Genomic DNA, 24,507 nt, shown 5'->3' with positions numbered 1-24,507 from the left:
ACTCTGATGGTACTCTTGAACGCTATAAGGCGCGGTTAGTTGCTCTTGGTAATCATCAAACCGAGGGTGTTGATTTTACTGATACGTTTGCTCCGATTGCTAAGCTACAGACGGTTTGTACTCTGCTTGGAGTTGCTGCGGTTAAGAATTGGGAGCTTCATCAAATGAATGTCTACAATGCTTTCTTACATGGGGATCTTGACGAATACATTTACATGAAACCGCCTCCGGTGTTTCTTCCTGATGATCCATCTCTTGTGTGTAAGCTCAAGAAGTCTATTTCAGGTCTCCAACAGGCTCCACGATGTTGGCTCTCCAAGCTATCTACTGCTCTTCTTGACTATGGTTTTGTTCGTTCTCATAAAGACAACTCTCTTTTCTCTTACACTCGTGGATCTACTGTTCTTCATGTCCTTGTTTATGTGGATGATTTGATCGTCTCTGGAAATGACTCTATGGTTATCACGTCTTTAAAGCGTATTTGAGTCGTTGCTTCAAGATGAAGGATCTTGGTGCTTTGAAGTACTTTCTTGGCATCAAAGTGGCTCACGGACATGATGGTATTTTTCTTTCTCAACGGAAATACTGTCTTGATATTATTGACGAATGTGGCCTCTCCGGTGCTCAACCTACTGATACTCCGTTAGAACAGAATCATACGTTATTATCGTCCAAGAGTAAACCGTTGTCGGCACCTGATCAATATCGTCGTCTTGTTGGGCGACTCATGTATCTTACACATACTCGGCCTGAGCTGAGTTATGCGGTGAATATTTTAGCCCAGTTTATGCAAACTCCGCTTATGGATCATTGGGACTCTGCTCTTAATGTGGTTCGATATTTGAAATCATCCCCATGAAAAGGCATTGTGATTTCTTCTAAGTCTTCTCTTCAAATTAATGCCTATTGTGATTCGGACTTCAATACATGTTCGAATACTCGTCGTTCTCTCACTGGTTATATGGTTATGCTTGGTTGTTCTCCTCTCATTTGGAGGACTAAGAAACAAAAACGTGTTTCTCTATCCTCGGCTGAAGCTAAATATCGAGCTATGGTCATGACTTGTACATAACTTCTGTGGCTCAAAGAGATTCTCGCCTTTCTTGGCATCACACATTCTCAACCTATGCGGTTATATTGTGATAGTGAAGCAGCTATGCATATCGCGGCTAATTCGGTGTTTCATGAGCGTACGAAACACATTGAGAGTGATTGTCACTTCATTCGCGTTGAAATTGTTTCTAAAACTATTGCTACAGCTTATGTCAACACTCATGAACAACCGGCTGATATCTTTACTAAGGCGCTGGGTCGAGATCAGTTTCAATATCTACGGTCCAAGTTGGGCGTTCTCAATTTACACGCTCCAACTTGAGGGGGAGTGTTAGGAGAAAGGATATTTTCCTATTGTTTAGCTAGCATATATTATGTCAATATTCTCTACTTGTGCATCAAGACTATTGTATCTATATATATGTATCTTCTACCTATCAATAAAACACACACATATTTTCTTTAAGATTTACAAAGCAACCAGCCGATGGGCTTTCATTCAAGGCATGAGCAGCGACCACCACTGCGGCCAAGTCCAAGCCTCCTCCACGGTCCAGAAGCCTCTTTCGCTGCCCCTTGTCCTGCACTTAAGAAGAGAAGACGTTTCTACCCTTACAAAACCCTAACCCTAAACAAAACCCTATAAATACTCTTAAGATCTAGGGTTTTGAGGTGTGCTTCCTTTGTGACTCTAAGTTCTTCACCCACGCTACCAGAAGTCGACCTAGAGACGACAAGAAACTCCTCTACCGCCGTCAAAGCTCGTCCTCTCTCACCTCCTCTTAGAAGCCATTGCCGAAGACACCAAATCTCTACTCTTCCTTATTTCTTTCATACTTACATTGCTTTTGGGATCAAGTTACTTTTATGACAAATAGAGAAGTTTTCTTTGAACCCCTTTTTTTTTATTGATTCACTTTTGATGCTATACTTTATAATATCAATGTCGTTTCTTTGCGTCATGAGCGAGTAGTTTTATTTGTTGGGTTCTATAGGATGATTCAAGGGGAATTCATGGTTCACTTCAATTAGGTTGTTAGATCTTATTTTCGGTTTTATTATAGAGTTCTTTTGGAACATCTTTATCATAATGCTCATGTTTGGATTAATCACGAAGTACTGATCTAGAGAACGGGAGCGCTAACCGCGTTATCCTACTTCTCCGAACTAGTGTTATACCGAAACCTTGCTCGTAACCTGCGTAAGTTGAGTTGCGAAGTTTGGTGAATGTATCAAACTTGTTTAGCTAGATGGTTGACATGCGTCGTTGCCTGCGAAAGTTGAGTAACGGAGTGTGAAGACTTTAGACTTTCATTCTATGAAAATAACTTGTTAGTTCATTAGTGTTTCGTAGTTGAGAACCTAGACCAAAAATTAGTATTTACTTGTTAGATCTTACACTTAATATTGCTCAGAACTATGAAAACCCTAAGATGACTCCCAAAACGCCCAACGCCTTAGTCTTATAGTTTTAAACCGCTTTTATTTACTTTTATTTTCTAGCAATAGTTATTAGGAAAACCAAAACCCCAATCTCTTCTTTAGTCCTAGCCATAGTTCTTTCTCTTATAATTCAATTTGTGTTTGCTATTACTCTTTGTGGGATCGATCCTAAAATACTACAACTGATTAACTCTGCACTTTCAGTCGTCGTGTAGTCATTTCAGGTAAAAGATTTGGAATAAAATTCTACACACATCATAGTTTCTGCCCCCGAGACCGAATATCCTCCCATTCTGTGACGGTACCACCTAATGAAATTATGTTTTGTTAATATAAAAACTCATAACATCAATATGTGTCTCATAAACACCCACTTGTAACTCGAGCAAACAATCGAATATGTATAGGTTATCAAACAGTGTAGACAACAAAAGATCTAAATCATACCTATTCATGATAGATGAACAATATAATATGTAAGAAAAAGATAAATCCAAATCTTAAGAGTAAGTTCAAAACTGATCCAAATTGATATCATAGGAGATCATGTTACCTTATAGAACAGTTCATCCTCCTGAAGTTGTGTCAACCCTGTGGCAGAGAAACCTCCTTGTGAGGCGCCATCCGCGGGTTGAGAAACTGCATCAATCTCTCTTTGAATCTCTTCTTCAATCGACCTCGCCCTATCATCCATATAAGAACCATCAACTTTGAGGTGAGTCTCTCTGAGAACTTGACGCATTGAAGGCAAGATTCCTTCTTTTTGTCGCTAAACATCAAAAACAGACATAGTTTAATAACATTACAACTTCGTGCACAAACATCTATTCAAACATAATAAACTCAGGTTCTTCCGAAAAGTTACAATTAACTCTCGGAGCTGGTCTTATGAACATGATCCAGAGGTGTGAGCGTGTGGACCAAAACCATCATGAGAAGACAAGCGATTCTCTGAAGCTATCTTGCTCTTCTTCCTAGATGCGTCTGTGTCCCAATACTCCTGCATCATCTCCCAGATATCCCCACTTATCCATTCTGGCTTATTACTAGAAATTTTGGCCTTCGAGATCATGTCTCTAAGGCGGCCACCAAAAACATGATACCACAGATGATATACTTCTCCGCCTACTGTATCATCCCAGTAAAAACTTTGCTGTAACACGAGACAAAATGTATAAGTAGTTACAAATTATGAAAGTTGTATGGAGATGTTTGACTACTAAAGTATGTACACATGACTAACGATAAAATCACCTCACCATTGCATGAGCGCCTCATTGGGAACAGAGGAGATGTTGTACCATGGTCCATCAAACTGCCTCCGGATTGAAGCAACGATTGCTCTCTGTGGAGGGTTATCAAGCCCTAACCTGAATACCCCTTCCGCCTTGTCCACCTCTCCCCTGTCCGTTAAGTCTCCCTCCGCCGCGTCCACCACGTCCATAACCACGGACATCACCACGACCCCCGCCAAATCCACCACCAAAGCCATAACCACGACCCCCACCAACGCCACCACCAGCGCCTTCAGCACCACCTACACCACGTCCACCACCAAAAACAGGACCAATGCCACCCCCACGACCCCCACCACCGACACCATCAGCGCCTTCAGCACCACCTACACCACCAAATACAGGACCAATGCCACCCCCACGACCCCCACCAATGCCACCACCAGCGCCATCACCACGTCCACCACCAAAGACATGACCAAGTCCACCACCACGGCCTTCACCATGACCATCTCCACGTCCACCACCACCACCACCACGCCGACCACCAAACCCACGCCCTGTAGCACCAGAGCCACTGGTCCCTCCTGATCCATTTGAATTCATCTGCTACGATGCATTATTAAGGAATAGATCTGTGAGTAATATAACCTAGAGTTTGTTATATATTAAATGAGTGTACCAAATAATAGATCTTCCATATTCATGAACTCTTGAAAAACCCTAGGTTGTTAAGGAAACAAAAAATCTACTTAGAGATCTGATATATGAAAACCCTAACTACTTTACCTTAGGTTTGTCGATGGTAACGGAGAGTGAGATATGTAGGTGATAAATTGGAGAGAGTCTGTATATTTCGCTAAAGTTACCGGAGTTGGAAATGGAGAGTGAGATATGAAGGTGATGGAGACAGTGACACTGTTGTTTAGAGAGAGCTAATGGTCACCGGTATGAAGAAAAAAGAGATAATAACAAGAATGAAACAAATAACTCAGAGTAACCGATGAAGGAAGATCAAATGTTATCTTGGTCTATATGGAGAAGGAGGAGAAGAGTAACCTTGGAGAGAAGATAAAGAGGCAAACGAAGAAAATCTTAATCGGATTATACTTTGCTACAAAAGAGATGATTATACACCCACTTGTGTTCAATTAACGCTTGGATTGACGTGTTGGTGTGTATATGACGGACACATGTTATATGGTAAGAGTGCAACACATAGTTTAATCCTTAATTAATTCCCACTTGCCTTGTCATTTCGTTAAACAAAGCAATTTGGTACGGGCCTTCTTGTCTGGTCCATCAAATGTTGTGTAACATCCTATTGGGCCTGATGGGCTGTTGCGTTTTGGTGAGAAAACAATACAATTCCACCATCTGATTTTTTGGTTTCCTTCTCCATCGGATAACCTGTGCTTCTCTGCATCAGATCTCGAGTGAGTGATGTCGTAAAATCAAAACTTATCAAGAGTTGATAATATAGGAATTCATCCACAATTTCAACCCCCCTTACTCACCCACCGCAAATAACTCCATAGTCACGAAGAGTTCCTCTCTTAATCGCAAGTCAAGCCAATCATGTAAGCTTCGTTCTTCTTTCATAATCTTGATATAAATCTTGTGAGTTGTTAGGTTATATCATATTATCAGTTATTTATTATCTTGGTTGAGAGGTATATAGATGGAAAATTTTGGTTGAATACATATATTAATTACTGTTGTCAAATATTTGTCGATTCGAAAATCATGTTACTAGATGTCGATGTGTCAACCCCCTTAATAGATCTGTTTGAAATTATGAAACTCTATTGTAATTGTAACTCTTGTTTCTGTTGCTTTCTTCCGTAATCAAGAAATGAAAGTGGAGATAGGCGATGGAACTCAATTTATATGAAACAGGTTTGTCCGTTTTTATCTTACTTTAGGGTGATTGGGTTTATTTAATTTTTTCCATTATACACCTTTTATATGGGATCTGTTTGTTGATTCTATACCGCTGGGAATAGCTATAGATTATCAGATTTGAGTGATAGTTTATTTCTCATCATGTAGATACTTTTGAGGAGGTTAAGAGCAACAAAGACACAGATGAAGATGTAAGTAATCCCTATAAAACAAACATGTTTAACAAATAGTGATCTGAATTATGCCACATACGTGCATAATTCAGATTTGGCTCTTGACTCATCAATAATTTCTGGTAAGTCTCCTCTCTCTTTTGGTTTTAGTTGGTGGTAACTTGCTCATCAGGTAAGTTATCATCACTGATGATTGTGTGATCCGTGTGCTGGAATAGAACCTCCTTATGTAAGGAATTGGTTCCCGGACTATGTATCTCAACTGCACACAAGTGATGACAGTCATTGGTCTCCTCCTCGAGACTATGAATCTACGGAGGATAGAGAATGTAAGAAAGATATTTCAAAGGTATTGTAATTTTCTGAATACCACAACTTTTAGAGGTTTTCAAGTACATCGTCTGTCAATAATTTTTTGTGTTATCGCATGTTAAGGATATATATCAGTTTTATGTTGCTGATGCAGGTGAGAGATTCTGCTTTTTGTATGTTCATTCTTCAAAAAACTAGATTACTGAATACTTGTATTTAATGCAGATGACTAAACTTGTTGCATGTCTCATGTTCTTATAGACCAGATGGATGTCGGTTCTCCTTGTCAATGTGATGAAGTCATGGCCTTGAAGAACAGAGTGAAATACTTGGAAACTGTAGTGGAGAATTTGCATGCTCAGATCAATCGTTTAGTCCATTCCACCAAGAAGGCAAGAACAAAATGTAATTCAACTAGTTGTTTTTAATAGTCGTGATGTTGTGTAGTGACTTATGAAAGCTTAAGGGTGGATGTATTCGAATGAGATGCTCACCCGGACTTATGAATATGTGAAATCTTAAGTGTTTATGTTCTGGGTTTTCTTAAAATCCTACTTAAACATACATGTATGTTGGTTAACTTAAGAATGGAAGGTTCCGATATGTAAACTATCTTTTAATAAACAAGTTGAGATTGCAAACGCTTGATATATTACACTTTTCAGTTAAGTGTCAATTAGTAGCTGCAAATTCTACTGTTATTAAAAATGCATATTATACCTGGATATTTGAATTTCATTTCAGCCTCTCAAGTTCTTTATTATTTATCATATAGAATTCAGATGTCCATTTAAGAAACAAAAATAACATAAAAAAAAACACAATGTGATCTTTCAATGGTTAATTATTCTTCTTCCTCTGAACTAAAATATTTTGATTCATCTGTCATCTCCACATCAGTATCGTGATCTTCAGAATCTTCATCGACTGGATCTTCAGGAATATCTTCTACATCCCCACCAGGTACAACTAGTGATATTACATTAAGTACATTAACTGAACTCATATAAAGATCATTTTCGACTTCTTGTAATGGTGCTCGTTGCTTGATAACTATGTCAAGTATTCCTCTCGGATATACTTTCACAACAACCAACCACTCGTTTAATCGGTGCTTCACACGTGGATATGGGAAAAAACATACTTGATCTGCTTGTGTTGTCAAAATGAAAGGATCATACTTGTCATATATCCCAGACGCCCGCACCTCAACAACACCAGCTTTACGCATTCTCGTCCCTGAACCCAAAGTCGTATCAAACCAAACACAGCGGAATAAAGTTACCTTTAATCTAACAACTTCGTGATAAGCGATCTGAATTACTTGTTGGAGTTTTCTTATAATACGTTTGTTCGTATTCACTACTCCCACGCACACAAATCTCATAATTGGCTGTAGTTTTATTAACTGCACGGTTAACTATATGAAAGTTATAACCTCGTGAATAGTATGCATTCCAACATGTGGACTTCCATATTGGCCCTCGCACAAGCTCATGTAACCACAACAGATACGTATTTGTGTGAACAACTTGAACCTTAATTCCAAACAAAGTACAATCAAACGTGTCATATATTCATTTATCCACCCGGACTATATATTTAAACTATAAAATTACCATGACCAATAATGTGATCAAAAGCTTACCAAATTGTATAACCAGTCGGAATAGTCTCTTTCTTTCAATGTCGCCAACATAGCATCGGTAATCCCATCATTTCTTTGTCTTGCCTCATTATCAGATAATCTGCATATATTGATAAATAATGATAAGTTAAAACTTCTTTGTATGAAAAAAAACACTTGTAAATGAGAAATGGTTTACCTTTCAAATTGTTGTAGTTCTTCACAATTGAGCAGAATATAAGTATGAGGAATGTGGTTATCAGCATCATTTAACCACTCATAATATGTTTTACCACTTCCCCCACCAACATGTCTAAATAATGCTGGTACATCATACGAGTAGCTATATTGTTGAGCAAAACCACTAGCATGTCGTCTCTGAGTACTGTTTAACGTAATATCTCCAATAGAATCGTAGTGGTGAAAGCTGAAATTTGTGATTTCTTCATTGATATACTGCTCCACAATTGAACCTTCAACACTTGCTTTGTTATTCGCTTTTTTTTTCTTGAGGTGAAACATGAATCCTTCAAATGGGTACATCCATTGAAACTGCACCGGTCCACGAAGCTCAGCTTCTCCAGGTAAGTGAACAGTCAAATGTTCCATAACATCAAAAAATGATGGAAGAAATATCTTCTCCAGATTGCAAAGCGTCTGCGCTATATTATTTTTCAAACAATCTATGTCACCTCTATTCAACGATCTTGAACAAAGATCACGAAAAAAATGCCCACATCTACATTTACAAATGAAACAAATAATTACTAAAAACATAGTTCATAGCATTGGTAGGATACTTATAATAGATATTTATATTTACTTGAGATTGCTTCATGGATTTCTGAAGGCAAGAGTTCACAGAAAACGAACGGAATTAATCATTGCATAATGACGTGGCAATCATGACTTTTCAAACCATATATTTTACAATCATGGTCTATGTGTATGCATCGTCCTATGTTTGATACATAACCATCCAGAAACTTTGCCACATCCTTTAACCATTTCAGAAATTCCCGCTTGGCATTTGGAGACAACCTGAATATAGGAATTGGAGCCTTCCCAAATGAGGTAAGATGTAAAGGTTTCCAATCACAATACAGAACCAAATCTTTTCGTGAGTTTATCGAATCTTTTGTTTTGCCTGCGACATTTAGCAAAGTGTTAATAATGTTGTAGAAAAAGTTTTTCTCAATATGCATTACATCAAGGCAATGTCGTAGAAGATGTGTCTTCCAATATGGCAGATCCCAGAAAATACTATGCTTATGCCATTGATGAGTCACACCATATCCTTCAATGCAGCTGTTTATATGCCTGTTTCTACCACATTCATTTGTTTTCTCCATTCCATATATTCCCTCCAGGTGATGCTCTAAGATTTCCTCGCCCGAGCGATAATGAGGTGCACTCTTCTCAACAACCATATTCTTCAGAAAAGTTCTGCTATTTTGTCGATAAACATGATCTGGTGGCAAAAAATATCCGATGACAATCAAACCAAATTGATTTGCGCCCATGCTTTAATTGGAAAGCATCGGTCTCTTCCATACAATACGGACACGATAATCTTCCATGAGTTGTCCATCCAGATAACATCACCAATCCCCGAAAATCACTAATCTTCCACATTAACACTGCTTTCAGATTGAAATTTCGCTTGACTGAAACATCAAATGCTTCAACACCAAAATCCCATAGTGCCTGCAATTCTTCAATCAACGGTCGCAAGAAAATATCCAAACTTTGCTTTGGGTGGTTTCGCCGTGAGAGTAAAATGCTAAGATATAAATATTCTCTTTTCATGCACATATCTAGCGGAAGATTATATGGAGTAAAAATAATAGGCCACAAAGAGTAGTTACCACCAAATGATCCAAATGGGTTAAACCCATCTGTACAAAGTCCTAGATAAACATTCCTACTTGTAGATGCAAACTCCAGATAAAGCTTTTGAAAATGCTTTCACGCCTTGCCATCTAAAGGATGTTCCATCTTTCCAGCATGACATGAATGTTCTGCATGCCACCGCATATGTGATGCGGTTCTCTCAGAAAGATATAACCTTTTTAGTCTATCTGATAATGGCAGGTAGAACATCCTCTTGTACGGAATACGTTTTGTAGCAGAGGAACGTTTCCTCGATGTCTTCTCTGGTTTGTACCTTGGATGCTCAAAAAATTTGCATACGATTAAATTTTCATCAGGGTCACCCAATAAATCATGCAATTATTTTGATAGACATCAATCCCATAGTACGACATACTCAATGTACGCATCAACTTCTCTGTTTCATAATAGCTTTTGGAGGCAACATTACCTTTAGGCAAAATCTTATGAATCAAGTGTGATACATCATCGACACATGTTTTTGCTAGATTGTGGTTCGTCTTAATGTGCATCACATCAGCAGCTAAAGAGAATTGTGACAAGCCTTCTACACAATTATCATAAAGAGGTTCACTACCAGTATTTAAACAGTGGAAAAAACTTGCAGCCTCAGAGTTAGGCACTTTCCAAGCATTATCAGGTACAATAGGTTCATCAGAGTATTCACCCCTTTCAATATTCATTCTAAAAGAAAATATATATATCTCAGTAATGTTGTTAACTAATGTCTATGTATACAACATATAAATATATAACTTTTTGTATATATATATATATAGCATTTATTATTTTTTGTCTTTTTTTTTATTAACCATATACTTCTGAATTAAATAAGATTTTTTTTTAACATAAATACCTTGTTTGTGGCATCAAGATTTCTTCTATAAAGGCAAACTGACCTATGTATGCATTAGAATTTCATTCCTGTTCGGCTGTTTGAAACCCAATATTATCAAAAATTTCGTGTTTTCCTTGATATTGGTATTGAGGCTCGAACAATTCACCATGAGCTGTCCAAACATAGTAGTTGGGTTGAAATCCTTTGTTATATAAATGCTAGTGGACAATATTTGTGCGAAGAAGCACTTCGTTTTTACACTGCCGGCATGGACACCAAATTCTACCCCCCTCATATAATCGTTGCTGCGCAAAATTCAAAAATTGCTCCAACCCAACTTCATATTCTACAGAAACTTTCGCCCTATATGAATCCATACGCTGATACATCCACGCTCGCTGAACTTCAATATTATTACTTGAGGAAGACATTTGAATAAGTGGAAAAAATTGTTTATTACTGAATATTCGAAAGGACTCAGTAAGAAAAAATATAAAACCAAAGAAGGAAGAGAAGACGATTTCTGAATATGTACGAGAAGTCGTTTTATGTTATTATAGAAGAGAGAAAATCTTTATATAAAAGTTTCAAAAGAACCATTCACACAAATGAACAGTGATTGTTTCCAACTTGTTGGTGTGACAACACCCAATTAATTGCTATATTGAAATTTATGTCATACTCACAATAATATTACCCACCATTGTCAACAACATGGAGCACAAATAATTCAATACGAAACACGACAACCATCACTCTGTAGCTAAATTACGACAACCATTTTCTAATATGTATTGCTACACGATATTCATTGTAGCAACAATTACTAGTAATTGGTAGCAATACAATACAATTAATCTCCATTTGTTTAATTATTATCAAAATATTAACTACATTTTGTGACGACGTCTTTTGTGGACAATGCCGCTATAATATTATGTGTCATAAATTATGTAGCAAATTTAATACAACATTTTTTTGTAACAATCCGTAACTATAAATCTACGTTTACTCACATAAAAGCTATAAATTAAATTACCTCATAATTTGTCACTAATTGGTCACATTATGTAGCTATATTTTGCTACAATTATTTCGGTAACAGATACCCGTAACTATTTAAACGATTTTTACTAGTGTAATATCACGGTGGACGATCGGAGTTGAGCTGTCATGGTGCATATACGATAACGTGTACGCCACAACTTTCACGATGTTGATCCTTTTGGTCTAGTTGAGCTGCCTCGCTTCTATGTCGTCAGCTAAAATTTTGTTTAAACTTCCTTTTTCCATGTACTCGTAGATCAGAAAAGTGTGGCGGTGGTGGGAGCAGAAGCCAAAGAGCTTCACCACATTGCGGTGACGGATCTCCGTTAACGCTCTTACCTCTATTAGGAACTCTTGCTTCACCACTGGCTTTGATATCTCTTCGTCCATCGTCTGGTGTAGCTTTTTAACGGCTAAGATTGCACCTGAGAGGTTTGCTTTGTAGACTTTGCCGTATCCTCCGATTCCGATCAGGTATCTTGGATCAAATCCGTTTGTGGATTGGATGATATCTTGGTATTTGATTTTGCCATCATAGCAAAAGATGGACAAAGTATCTCCAGTTTCAGCATCTGAGTTGTTGTTTCCATTTTTCTGTTTTCGTTTCCGAAGGTAGTAGATAAATATCCCTGTGCATATAGAGAGAATGACGAGTGCTCCTAGGGTCCAAAACACAAGGAAGCCATTCTTCCCTCGGGAAGTAATAGGGCATGATTTCAACCTTTGTCTAGGAATATTACTGCATAAGCCTCTGTTTCCCTCCAATGAATCTGCTGTTGCATTTTGAAATAATGGATTGTCTGGAAGCGGACCCTCAAGTCGATTATTTGATATATCGATGTATGTCAGTGCTTTCATGACCTTGAAACTTGTTGGAATGATACGTGAAAGATTGTTGTGTGAGAGGTCGACCTTGTCGAGGCTCTGCAAGTAGCTGAGTTGTGAAGGGATTTCTCCGTCGAGCCAGTTAAAGCTGAGATCAAGATAAGTTAACTGAGCAAGTTTTGTTAATCTGGGATTGTGTCCTTCAAATTTGTTTCTGCTCAGGTTCATGTAATGGAGGTTAGTAAAGGAGTCAAAGGTTTGTGAGATCTGAGAGAGACTCGAGCTTGGTTAAGAAACTTAAACCTGCAGGAACTCTTCGAGATAACTGATTTCCATTAAGTAGCAGCTTAAAAAAACCTGTAAGATTTCCAATTCTCTCTTGAAGCTCACCAGCGAGGTTGTTGGTAGATAGATCCAGCACAACTATTTGTGTCATGTTCCAAATCTCTGGTGGGATAACACCTGTGATGTTGTTGTTTGACATGATCAAGGCACTTAGCTTTCGACTCTTCCGCCAGTTGCCTGAAATCTCACCATGGAATTTGTTATGGCTGCGATTAATGAAATCAAGATGTGGGTAAACCCCAAAAGCTTCACAAATATCTCCAATGAATCTGTTCCCTATGAATCTTGCTATGATCAAGCTCTCACAATCTCTCAAACTTTTTTGGATAGGACCTTCGAAGTGATAATAATCTAATGAGAGATTCTGAAGCTTCCCACCTTTGCAAATGTTTTTGATAGAGTTGCATATGAGAGAATGGCCTCATAAGGCCCATGGGCCCTTAATGTCTCCCCAAAACCTAGATTATGAGGAGAGGAACCCATGAACACTTATATATTACCACTTTCTCCCTTATCTCTACTGATGTGGGATCTTATCAATACCCCGCCCATCGAGTAGCAACGTCTCAGCGCTAGCGGCTTCAGGCCATACAAGCGGCCTTCACATCAGTCCATACCCGCACCCTCGCCCATACTAGCCATACCGAGCCGGCAGATAGGACCAAGTGATAGAGTTGCATCTGAGATAATGACCTCATATGGCTCATTGGCTCTTAATGTCTCCCCAAGACCTAGGTTATGAGGAGAGGAACCCATGAGCACTTATATATTACCACTCTCTCCCCTATCTCTACCGATGTGGGATCTTATCAATCTAACCAACTTGGTAAACCTGAACCTTTATCTTAATTCTTTGTCAGGTCCACTTCATTCCAATATTGGAAACTTACCAAACCTTGTTGATCTAGGCCTTAGCATGAATCATTTCTCTGGAACCATCCCTCCTCAATTCAGAACATCTCTAAAATTATCAATTTTCACCTCTCCACAAACTACTTAACTGGAGAAATTCCACCTGAGCTTGGTAATTTGCGAAACCTCAAGACCCTCTATCTTGATAAAAACAAGTTAAACGGATCAATTCCATTTGAGATCGGTCTGTTAACCTCAGTTCAGGATATCGCCTTGTCTAACAATTCCTTATCTGGACCAATACCCTCTTCCATACGAAATCTAACCTACTTGGTAAAGTTGTACCTTTATATCAAATCTTTCCCGCGTCCACTTCCTTCTGAGATTGGAAACTTATCCAACCTTGTTAGTGCAAACAACCTGTCTGGATTAATACCCTCTTCCATTGGAAATATCACAAACATGGTAACACTTCAGCTCTTTTCCAAATTTTTTTCGGGTCCACTTCCTTTCGAGATTGGAAACTTACCCAACCTTGTTGACCTAAGCCTTAGTGAAAACAACTTGTCTGGACCGATACCCTCTTCCATCGGTACCTTTACCAAGCTGGAATCATTACACCTCAGTCATAACCAGCTCTCGAGTCATATTCCATTGGGAGTTGCAAACTCTTCAGAGCTAACTAACTTGCAACTCGCCGGAAACAACTTCACTTGTTTCTTGCATGAAAACTGATAAGCTCCATTACGTGTACACAAGGAGAAAGAAAGGAGAAGAACCAACACGTGCGACTTGAAGAAGAACGTGCAGAATGATTTAGAACGAGTATATAAACTCAATACAGTTTGTTTTAGATCTTTATGCACTGTTTGTTATTGATAGTGACGTATGTGTTGCTCTGGAATCGAGTTGATAATTTGGTGATGTACCGGAGGCTCATTCTGTTATAAACATTGTATTGAGTTCGATAGAAATAAAGTGAGAGTACTTGTCTCTATCAATTGGTGTGTTTGTGATCTAGATAGGATTAATCGGAAAATCGGATTTAAATCAGGGATTAGTTTTAGGGGTTTTATCTATATATATCTGATGTTCATATATTTTCTCCTGTTTTCCCTTAATATATTCACATCTTTTGCATCTTTTGCTATCCTTTTTCACCATATTTGCATAGCTTTTAGGACTGTTCATGCATTAGAGTATAGTTGCATTGCATTTGCATATTTTCTTGCATAAACAGGTGATTTTGGAGCCTAAGGAGCATGGAAGCAATGCTGAAGAGGAGTGAAGCTATCAAGAGAAGAAAGCAAGGGAGTTAGAGGTGAAGAATCAAGGTCCGGAGTTCCACTCGACCGCCCACTCGACCAGACACTCTACCATGTGCGGAGAAGGACTCGACCGAGTGGAAGGAGCACAAGAAGAGCCAACTCGACCAGTCACTCGACCGAGCACCAGGTCAAGTTGACCGAGCACCAGGTCGAGTTGACCGAGCCGCCTAGCTATTTTGTCTTTTAGCATTTTTAGGGCTTCCACTACTTTTTCTATAAAAGGGCCTTGTACCCTTCAGCCACCAAGAGAGCCACCTTGGAGAAAATCTAAAAACTAAGTTTTTACCCTTTTGGGAATTTATGCTTTTTGCTTTTTACATTTCTTAGATTTTGTTCTACTTTTAAAGGAGAAAACAAGAGATTTCTTCATACTTGTTTGTTCAATAACTCTCAAAGTATAAAGAATTCGAGTTTGATTCCTTCTTCAAAATTGTAGATCTTTGCTTTATCTTTCTAATGATGCAAGTTTCGTTATTTTCTGGGTTTATGACTTTGTTCATCATGTTTAGCATTTGTGAGTAGTTGCTTAGGATCTTGAGGATGGGTTAGGCTGGATTGTGGTTAAGGTTTGTTTAGCTAGGTCAAGCTTGATTGTTATAGATCTCTTCTAGGCTAGATGTACTCTATGCTGATCCTATAACTGAGAGGGTAGGATTTGATTTTAAGCTTCTTAGCATCACACCAATGTCTAGGTTGCAAGATAAGGCTAGATCTAGAGATTATCATTAGGCATGCTAAGAGATTAGATGTCTTGTTTGATTTTTGACATAAATGATATGTTGCTTAATGCCTGCTTGTATAAGTTCTTTGCTTTGTGAGAACAAGTCTAGAAATATATGAGCTTGATTGTTTTTGCCATGAGAGTGGATTAATATGTTCTAGGAGATCATTGTCTAGAGATTAGCTCAAGTTCATTGAGATTTGTTGACCAAGTTAGATGACCTTAATCATTAGTCCAGCCCATGAATCCCTCCTCAAGACCTTCCTTGTCTATTGATTTCTTAGTCTAAATCCTGTTGTTTGGTCGTTGTTTGATTTACTTTTGTCTTGCTCTGTTTTGTTTGCATTGCTCTGTTTCTCGCATTTGTCTGACTCGACCCTGTACTCGATCGCACACTCGATCGAGTGCTTGCTCGAGCTCATCCCTAGAATTCTTGTTTATGCTTTTTGTTTGTCCTGTTTCAATTCCTATTTCATTTTAGTTGCTTTTCTGTTACATTCATTTAGTTTCCTGTTCATTACTTGCCTTGCATTAGTTTATTACTTGCATTACTATAGTTTCTATTTCTGTTTCATTGCATTGTTGTTTAGATCATCCTGTTCTCTTTACTTTTAGCATCTAGTTTTATAAGCTTTTACATTCTGCATTTTACATTCATCATTAGGTTGTTAATGACAAACATCCTACATACTTGGCTTGACTTAGACAAATATTCATAACATGATTGCTTGCATAACACTCATTTAGGATTGACATCTCTTATACTACAACAACATAAGGGAAATTGAAACTCCTTGCATTCCACCTATTCATCATCACATCATATCATCTCATTCATCATCACCCACCATCAAAAACCCAAGTTTCAATTTGGCGTCGTTGCCCATTTGAGTGTGTTTTGTGACATTTAGGTTTTCTATTAGTCTAAGATTAAGTTCCTTTATCCTCTTGTTCGCTACTGATCTCGATTCTTCTAANCTACTGATCTCGATTCTTCTACTGCTTGTTTGTGATTGAGTTTCAGGTACCAACTCGACCGAGTGAGTACTCGAGTACCTGATCGAGTCAGAAGCCGGATACAAATAGACCTCACTTCCCAGTCGACTCGACCATCCACTCGAACCTGCGCTCGACCGAGTGCCTGTCCGAGTCTGTACTCGAGTCTGTTGATGCAAACAAGATCCAAGGGTCATCACAATCTTCAGAGACTCCTTGATCACATCAACCGACCTGAGACAGCAGAGAACAAGAATCAATCAGGAACAAGAACAACAAGTGCTAATGGAGCAACAAGATCAACAAGCTCCAACGGCAAGGAACAATGGTGCTGGAGATGCACCAAACACACATAACCAAAGAGCTGATATTGTGCCTCCTGTAGTTGCTAATAATAATTATGAGATCAAAAGTGGACTGATCTCTATGATTCAAGCCAACAAATTCCATGGGTTGCCAATGGAGGATCCCCTAGACCACCTTGATGAGTTTGACAGGATTTGTGGACTCACTAAAATCAATGGTGTGAGTGAAGATGGCTTCAAGTTAAGGCTATTCCCATTTTCCCTTGGAGACAAAGCTCATCTCTGGGAGAAGACTCTTTCTACTAGAGCAATAACCACATGGGATGCTTGCAAGAAAGCTTTTCTAGCCAAGTTCTTCTCCAATGCAAGAACTGCTAGGTTGAGGAATGAGATTTCTGGTTTTGCTCAAAGGAATTTGAAACTTTTTGTGAGGCATGGGAGAGATTCAAAGGTTTCCAAACTCAATGTCCTCACCATGATTTCAGCAATGAGTCCTTGCTCAGTACTTTGTATAGAGGAGTCCTACCTAATATAAGAATGCTTCTTGAAACAGCCTCCAATGGAAATTTCCTCAACAAGAATGTGGAAGAAGGATGAGAATTGGTAGGGAATCTTGCTCAATCAAATGGGAATTATAATGAAGACTATGACAGAACAGTAAGGTTCACCTACAATGATCAAGAGGAGAAGCTTGACAAGATTCTCCTCAGCCAACAAAAGACCATACATTTCATTGGTGAAGAAGAAGTTCCAGTTCAAGATGGAGATAGGGAGTTTGCTGAGTTGTGCTACATGCAGAACCAAGGAGGATTCAATGGTTACAATCAAGGAGGAGGATTTAAGAACAACATCCTCTCCTATAGAACCAATAATGTGGCCAATCCTCAAGATCAAGTCTACCCACCTCAACAGCCTCATCAACAAAACAACTATGCACCCAAGCAACAACATCAAGTGTTCCAGCCTCAATTGTGTCCCCCACCAGGGTTTCAGACTAACCAAGGCCAGGAACAAGACTTAAGAGCTATGATGCAAAAAATGTTGATTGGGAAAGCCAATGGTAAGATTGAGGAGGCCAAGCAGTTTGCTGAGTTGAACTAGCGGTTAACATCCCAATATAATGATCTCAACATGAAGTTTGAAGGTCTCAAATCTAGAGTGAAGTATATGGAGAGAAAACCTTACTTCTACTTGAGCTCCTAAGCCTAACTAACTCCCTGGAAAAGCTGTTCAAAACCCAAGGGAGTTCACTGCTAAGGTCATTCATGTCTATGAAGAAGAAGTCACTGAGGATAGTGAAATTCAAGCTGCGGAGGATTGGTCATTCCTTGAAGACCAGAGTGAAGATTGTGCAAAGCAAACTGAATCCGGCATTTCGCTCTACCATGTGCTCGAACCAGCACTCGACCGAGTGCATGATCGAGTGGTCGATCGAGTTGACGATTCTGAAGCTGTTAAGCCTGTCAAGTACATCCCTCCTGCTTACAAACCGCCTCTACCATTCCCAGGACGTTTTAAAGGCATAGAAGCTGAAGGAACTAAGGGAAATCATTGAGAGAAAGGAAATGATGGCTTTGCAACAAGAAAAAGTGAGGGCTTTGAAGGAAGAAGCTGTGATTGAGAAGAAGGAAGTGATGGCCATGCAAGAAGTCATCATTGCTTACCAAGAAGAAGAGAGAGGACCTGCTTTGGAACAATATGATCCATATCCTCTCTATCAGGATTTTTTGCTGGAAATGTCAAAGAAGAGAGCCCATGCTCAAGATGAATAGGACCTTGAAGAGCTTGAGGGAGTTATCATCCCAATTAAACTTGAGGATCCAGGACCATTCTATCTGCCTTGCTCACTTAGCTATCTTCACTACAACCAGTGCTTATGTGACTTGGGAGCATCTATCAGTGTGATGCCTTACTCTATAGAACAAAAGCTTGGGCACACTGAATTCAACTCCACCAACCTTCACATATGCCTAGCTGATGGGTCAAACAAAGATGTGGTTGATAGGTTGGAAAACATTCCAGTCAAGATAGGGAAGGCAAGGATTCATACAGATTTTGTGATTCTAGAGATGGATAAGGAGCCTGAAGATCCTATCATTCTAGGCAGGCCATTCTTAGCCACTGTTGGAGTTGTTATAGATGTCAAGGAAGGTCTTGTAACCTTAAACATTGTTGAGGATTTAACCATGAAATTTGACATCTATATCCCAACCAATCTGCCTACCATTGATGATTAACCTTTCACTATCAAGGACAAAGGAGGTCATGAGGTCTCAAGTGAAGTGGCAACTCCAAAGGCTAAGCTCTCTCCTCAAGAGGAATCAGTGGAAAATCTTAAGGGTTCAGTTCAAGAGCTGACTGATCTGGTGAAGGATCTCCAAGTCAAGCATAACAAGAGGTCTTTGAAGAAGGCAAGACCAATGCTCAAGATTAAGAAGAAACAAGGGTTATGTGTGAAGGGTGAAATGATCAAGGGTCAGTTTCACATTGATCAAATGGTACCAGGGAGGATTTCATCACCTCCTTGGTCTCTAAACCAAGCCTGAAAAGGCATCAAAAGTCAAGCTTAGTGACTCTAAACAAGCTCACTAGGGAGGAAGTCCCTAAGGTATCATTGTACATATGCTTTATTTTCCTTGTAGTTTTGATTTCTTTTCTTTTATGTTTGTGTTGGGCAGGCTTTTTAATGAAAGTGTAGATGGGTGTGGAAAGATTTGGATTTGTGGAAGTAGACTCGCAAGCCCACTCGACCGGCCCACGAGAGGTACTCGACCGAGTTGTGAAGAAACTAAGGCCCACTCGATTCCCATTTCTCTTGAATGATCGAGTGGGGGGAGAAAAAGAAGAATTTTTTTTGAATTTCAAACTTTGGTCAAGGAGCTCAACCACTTGCAGTCGAGTGTGGGGTCGAGTGGTAGCTAAAAGCAAGTCAAAGATTCCCATTTCAAATTTGAATGGTATGGACGCTCCACCCTTGTCTCCTTGTCCCTTTAGCTTCTTTATATAGAGCTAAACTCGATCCTATGCTTCTCACACTCTCTCATTTGCTCAAAACAATAGAAATCTAGTTTAAAATCTCTCTCAAGTTCATCTTTTTGCTCAAAGCTTAGCTCTTTTTGTTTTCTGGGTCACTAACCTATTAACTTTAAGCTTTGAGTCTATTCCTTTCAGTTCTATTTAAAAATGTATTCAAGGATTACAAGGAAATCTCAAAAAGCTGCTGATAGCTCCCTAGATCGTCATGATGCTCACCTTGCATCAAGGAAGGAAACTGGTGGACGCATTCGACCTGCCACTCGAGCAGGCACACGACCGAGTGGGTGCTCGAGTAGGCGGTCGAGTGAGATTACGAGAGAGAAGCATCAGTCAGCTGAGGAAGACCCTGAGCGAACTGAGAGTGAAGAAGAGATGGAGTTCACTATCCAAGAACACATCAGGAGTCACAAGGCTAAGGGGAAGAGGCCAGCATTTGAGGTCGAAGAAGAGAGTGAAGAAGAAGATGAAGAAGAGAGTGGAGAAAATGATGGAGAAGAAGAATCTTGTGGTTTAACTCAAAGACAGCTTTATGAAACCTTCATGAGGATGCAGTTCCTGGGAACTAGATACCCACACAAGGAAACCATGGAGAGGTTGGGCATTGATGAAGATGTGGAATTTCTTTTTGAGAAGTGCAACCTAAGCAAGTTCATGGGGCTTTGCATGGAAGGTTATAGAGAAGAAAGCTGTGAGCTCTTGGCCACCATCAAGATGCATTCCTACTTAAAGAAGGACAAAGAACATGGTCTTGGGCATTGTGAGTTCACTATCAAGGGAAAGAAGTATGAGCTTCCATTGAATAAGATAGCCAATATCTTTGGTTTTGAAGTTGGTAGTGAGAGGAGCATGGTCATACCAAGGGAAGAGCTCTATGCTGTTTGGGAAACCATTGGAGATAGCATCACCTACTCATCCTCCAAGCCTAAGAGTTCAAAGATAAGAAGCCCAGTCCTAAGGTACTTCCACAAGGCCTTAGCAAACACCTTCTTTGCTAGGAAGGAAACTGGAAATCTCAATGAGGGTGAGCTCAAGATGATTGATATGGCTCTCAATGGAATTATCTTTCAAGCAAGAGATGGAACCATCATCCTTGGGATTAGTGTGGAGACTGATCTTGCAATGGTGCTCATAGACCACATGATCTATTTGAGAAGCTGGGTGAGCAAGTTTTAAAAGAAAGGGTCAATGGGAGCTCTAACTATTGGAGGAATCATCACCCTAATGCTACTAGCTGCTAAGGTGCCACTCAAGGGAGAGAAATTCATGCCAAGGTGGATAGATTCCAACTATCTCACCTCTACTCTAATACTAGCAAAGGAGATGCATCAAGGAAATCACCTTTTCAATTTTGAGCTTCCAACAATTGGGAAAAGCCAGTTTGTTCTACCTAATCAAGAGCTCACCACCATACAAGAAGGGGCGAACATTGACTTTTGGCTAGCTGAGGAATTCCTGTTTGATGGGACATCTCAAGTTAGAGTTGATGAAGGTGGAGATTTGGAAATGGCTGATGGAGAAGAGCAGTGTTACTTTGAAGATTATGAGCCTAACCCAAGAGATAGTAGAGGAGTGAGAGAGACTAGTAAGAGGTTGACACTCCTACAAAAGTGGAACAAGTGGCATGGTAGGAACTTTGAGAAGCTAAAGAAGAAGGTGGGAAGAATTACCAAGTCAATCAAGCGTTTAAAGAAGGAGATTGCTGAATTGAAGAGTGGAAACTCATCACCAAGCCATTCTAGCCCTTTGAGGAGGTGTAGCTCAACTAGAGCACTTTCAAGAGCTGAAAATTCGGTAGAACCAACTAGAGCTTCAATGCACGAGCCAATTCAGTGGAGGAGAAGTTCAAGTCGCCGAGAACAAGAATTTTCGAGGCACTCGACCGGTTCACTCGAGCAGCCACTCAACCGAGCACCCCATATGCACTCGGCCGAGCACCTACTGACACATATATTTTTTGTGGTGGTGATGAATGATGTATGGAATGATGACTTATGAATGAATGGATGGCAGGGTGTTTCAATTCCCCTTATGCAGTTGTAGTATAAGAGGTGTCAATCCAATCTGAGTGTTTGTGAACAGTCAAGATGTGCATATGAGTCTAAGTCAAGCCAGATGTAAAGGTTGTTTGTCACTAACAATCCTATGATGAAATGGAAAGTGCAGAAAGTAAAACTAGAAGAACTAGGAGCTAAATGCAAATGGAACAGAATGATTATGACAATTATGAAGCTAAAACAGAAATAGAAACTATGATAATGCAAGTATTGAACTAATGCAAGGTAAGTAATGAACATGATACTAAATGAATGCAACAGAAATGCAACTAGAGTGAAACAGGACAAACATAAATCATAAACACAAGTTCTGGGTTGGAACTCGAGCAAGCACTCGATCGAGTGCAGATCGAGTGCAGGGTCGAGCTGGACAAATACGCAAAACAGAGCAACACAAGAAAAACAGAGCAATACCAAAACGAATCAAACAACAGGATTTAAGCTAAGAAATCAATAAACAAGGAAGGTCTTGAGGAGGGATTCATGGGCTGGACTATGATTGAGGTCATCTAACTTGGTCAACAAATCTCAAACAACTTGAGCTAATCTCTAGACATATATTTCTAAGACATGTTTAATCCACTCTCATGGCAAGAAACAATCAAACTCATGCATCTCTAGACTTGTTCTCACAAAGTAAAGAATCTACACAAGCAGGCATTAAGTAATATGTCAAAAATCAAACAAGACTTCTAATCTCTTAGCAAGCCTAATGATAGTCTCTAGATCTAGCCTTATCTATGCTCCTTAGACATTGGTGTGATGCTAAGAGGCTTGAAATCAGATCCTACCCTCTCAGATATAGGATCAGCATTAAGAACATCTAGCCTAGAAGAGATCTACAACAATCAAGCTTGACCAAATCAAACAAACCTCAAACACAACCCAGCCTAACCCATCCTCAAGATCCTAAGCAACTACTCACAAGCATACATGACGAACATCAAAATCATAAACCCAGAAAATGATAAAACTTGCATGATTACATAGATAAAGCAAAGATCTACAATATTGAAGAAAGAATCAAACTCAAATTCTCAATATTCTGAAAGTTATGAAACCAACAATATTGAAGAATTTAGTCTTTTTTTCTCCTTTTAAAAGAAGTACAAGATCTTAAGAAAATAAAAGTGCAAAAGGAATAATTCCCAAAAAGGTAAAAACTAGGTTTTTAACTCTCTAAAAATCTGGTTTCCCTTGTGGCTGCTGGTACAAGCCCTTATATAGAAAAAGTAGTGGAAGCCCTAAAAACGCTAAAAGACAAAATAGCCAGGCGGCTCGACCAACTCGACCTGGTGCTCGGTCGAGTGACCGGTCGAGTTGGCTCCTCTTGTGCTCCTCCCACTCGGTCGAGTCCCTCTCAGCACACGGTCGAGTGTCTGGTCGAGTGGGCAGTCGAGTTGGACTCCGGACCTTGGTTCTTCAGCCTTAGCTCTCTTGCTTTCTCCTCATGATTGCTTCACTTCTCCTCAGCATTGCTTCCATGCTCCTTAAGCTCCAAAATCACCTGTTTATGCATGAAAAGATGCAAATGCAATGCAACTAAACTCTAATGCAAGAACAGTCCTAAAGCTATGCAATAATGGTCAAAATGGATAGCAAAAGATGCAAAAGATGTGAATATATTAAGGGAAAACAGGGTAAAATATATGAACATCAACACCCCCAAACTTAGTCTTTGCTTGCCCTCAAGCAAATGAACAAGACATAAGAAGGTAGGTGAGGTTTGAAAGTGGGATCTCAGCTCCTAAAGCTTGCAAATAGACCATCTAGAATCAATGTCCAAGTTACTAGTACTATGATGCAAGTTGAATGAGCTGTACTTAAAGACTTTAGACAAGCATATCACAACCTTTACTGATTTGAGCCTTAGATGTCCACATGCATTCAAATCAACCATTTCCTTTAACATTCATTAATCAAGAACATGAATCAATTATATGCAATGCTTAAACTCATTTGGCTTGGCAGTAAAAGGTTTAGAGACAATGATGGTCTCTCTTTAGAGTGGGGTTTATCAATATCAAGGTTCTCTCATAAAAAATGGATTGAGCTTTAGAAGAATGCTAAAGGTAAGAACACTTAGACACATACAAGAACAAAACCTTGTCTACCCAAAGGCACCCAAAGTGTTTATCCTATCAATCTAAACCCAATTGATCCTAGTGCTACCCTTTAACTTCTTCTCTTCTCTTTCACCCTTTTCTCTTTTGATTTTATAGTCTTAGGAGAGGTTTCTTATATGATCTTTCTAGTGGAATGGGAGATTCTTACATATTTGCTATGGTTTTCTTTACTTCTTATTCTTAAGACATAAAAGCATTTTGCTATACTCTTCTTTTTCTTTCTTTCTTTTCTTTGACTGAAACCATCTTTAAACAATATCATACTTCCCATTCTTTCACTAGACTTTGATTTTACTTAAACACATTCCCCTCCTAAAGACTCTAACCTTTTCTTTCTCTTTTCCTCTTTTCTTTTCTTTCTTTTTCAAACAACCAAATCCCAAACCCAACAAT

General features: G+C 39.2%; 2 protein-coding genes, 1 long non-coding RNA gene and 1 pseudogene across 6 annotated transcripts; 2 read left to right on the top strand and 2 right to left on the bottom strand.

Annotated features, from left to right (window-relative positions):
- On the top strand, nucleotides 500-859 carry LOC109128712 (uncharacterized mitochondrial protein AtMg00810-like). Its single transcript, XM_019235560.1, has one exon. It carries the CDS (start codon nucleotides 500-502, stop codon nucleotides 857-859), a length of 360 nt encoding a protein of 119 aa, XP_019091105.1.
- On the bottom strand, nucleotides 2,938-4,337 carry LOC104743815 (uncharacterized transmembrane protein DDB_G0289901-like). The gene is made up of 5 exons (XM_010464860.1): nucleotides 3,867-4,337; nucleotides 3,391-3,649; nucleotides 3,319-3,320; nucleotides 3,050-3,265; nucleotides 2,938-2,943 (listed from the first exon to the last, which is right to left on the bottom strand). Exons 1-5 carry the CDS (start codon nucleotides 4,335-4,337, stop codon nucleotides 2,938-2,940), a joined length of 954 nt encoding a protein of 317 aa, XP_010463162.1.
- Nucleotides 5,131-6,771, top strand: LOC104742072. 4 transcript variants are annotated; one of them, XR_760427.2, is made up of 5 exons: nucleotides 5,131-5,311; nucleotides 5,585-5,630; nucleotides 5,784-6,158; nucleotides 6,245-6,275; nucleotides 6,383-6,771. It is a non-coding gene; the product is annotated as an uncharacterized LOC104742072 (long non-coding RNA). The 4 variants fall into 4 exon arrangements; XR_760425.2 differs by lacking the exon at nucleotides 6,245-6,275; XR_002035030.1 differs by lacking the exon at nucleotides 6,245-6,275 and having other exon boundaries at nucleotides 6,347-6,771.
- LOC104743814 lies at nucleotides 11,599-12,384 on the bottom strand (annotated as a pseudogene).

Source organism: Camelina sativa, chromosome 14 (assembly GCF_000633955.1).
Source record: "Camelina sativa cultivar DH55 chromosome 14, Cs, whole genome shotgun sequence".
Classification (NCBI taxonomy): Eukaryota; Viridiplantae; Streptophyta; class Magnoliopsida; order Brassicales; family Brassicaceae; genus Camelina; species Camelina sativa.
Note: the sequence above shows the minus strand (reverse complement) of the source record. Positions and strands in the feature narration are given on the sequence as shown.

Excerpts from the sequence above, each read along its gene's own strand:
- LOC104743815 (XM_010464860.1), bottom strand. The coding sequence starts at position 4,337 with ATGAATTCAAATGGATCAGGAGGGACCAGTGGCTCTGGTGCTACAGGG. Across the intron at positions 3,650-3,866 it reads AAGGCGGAAGGGGTATTCAG|CAAAGTTTTTACTGGGATGA; the intron begins GTTAGGGCTTGA and ends CTCGTGTTACAG.
- LOC109128712 (XM_019235560.1), top strand. The coding sequence starts at position 500 with ATGAAGGATCTTGGTGCTTTGAAGTACTTTCTTGGCATCAAAGTGGCT.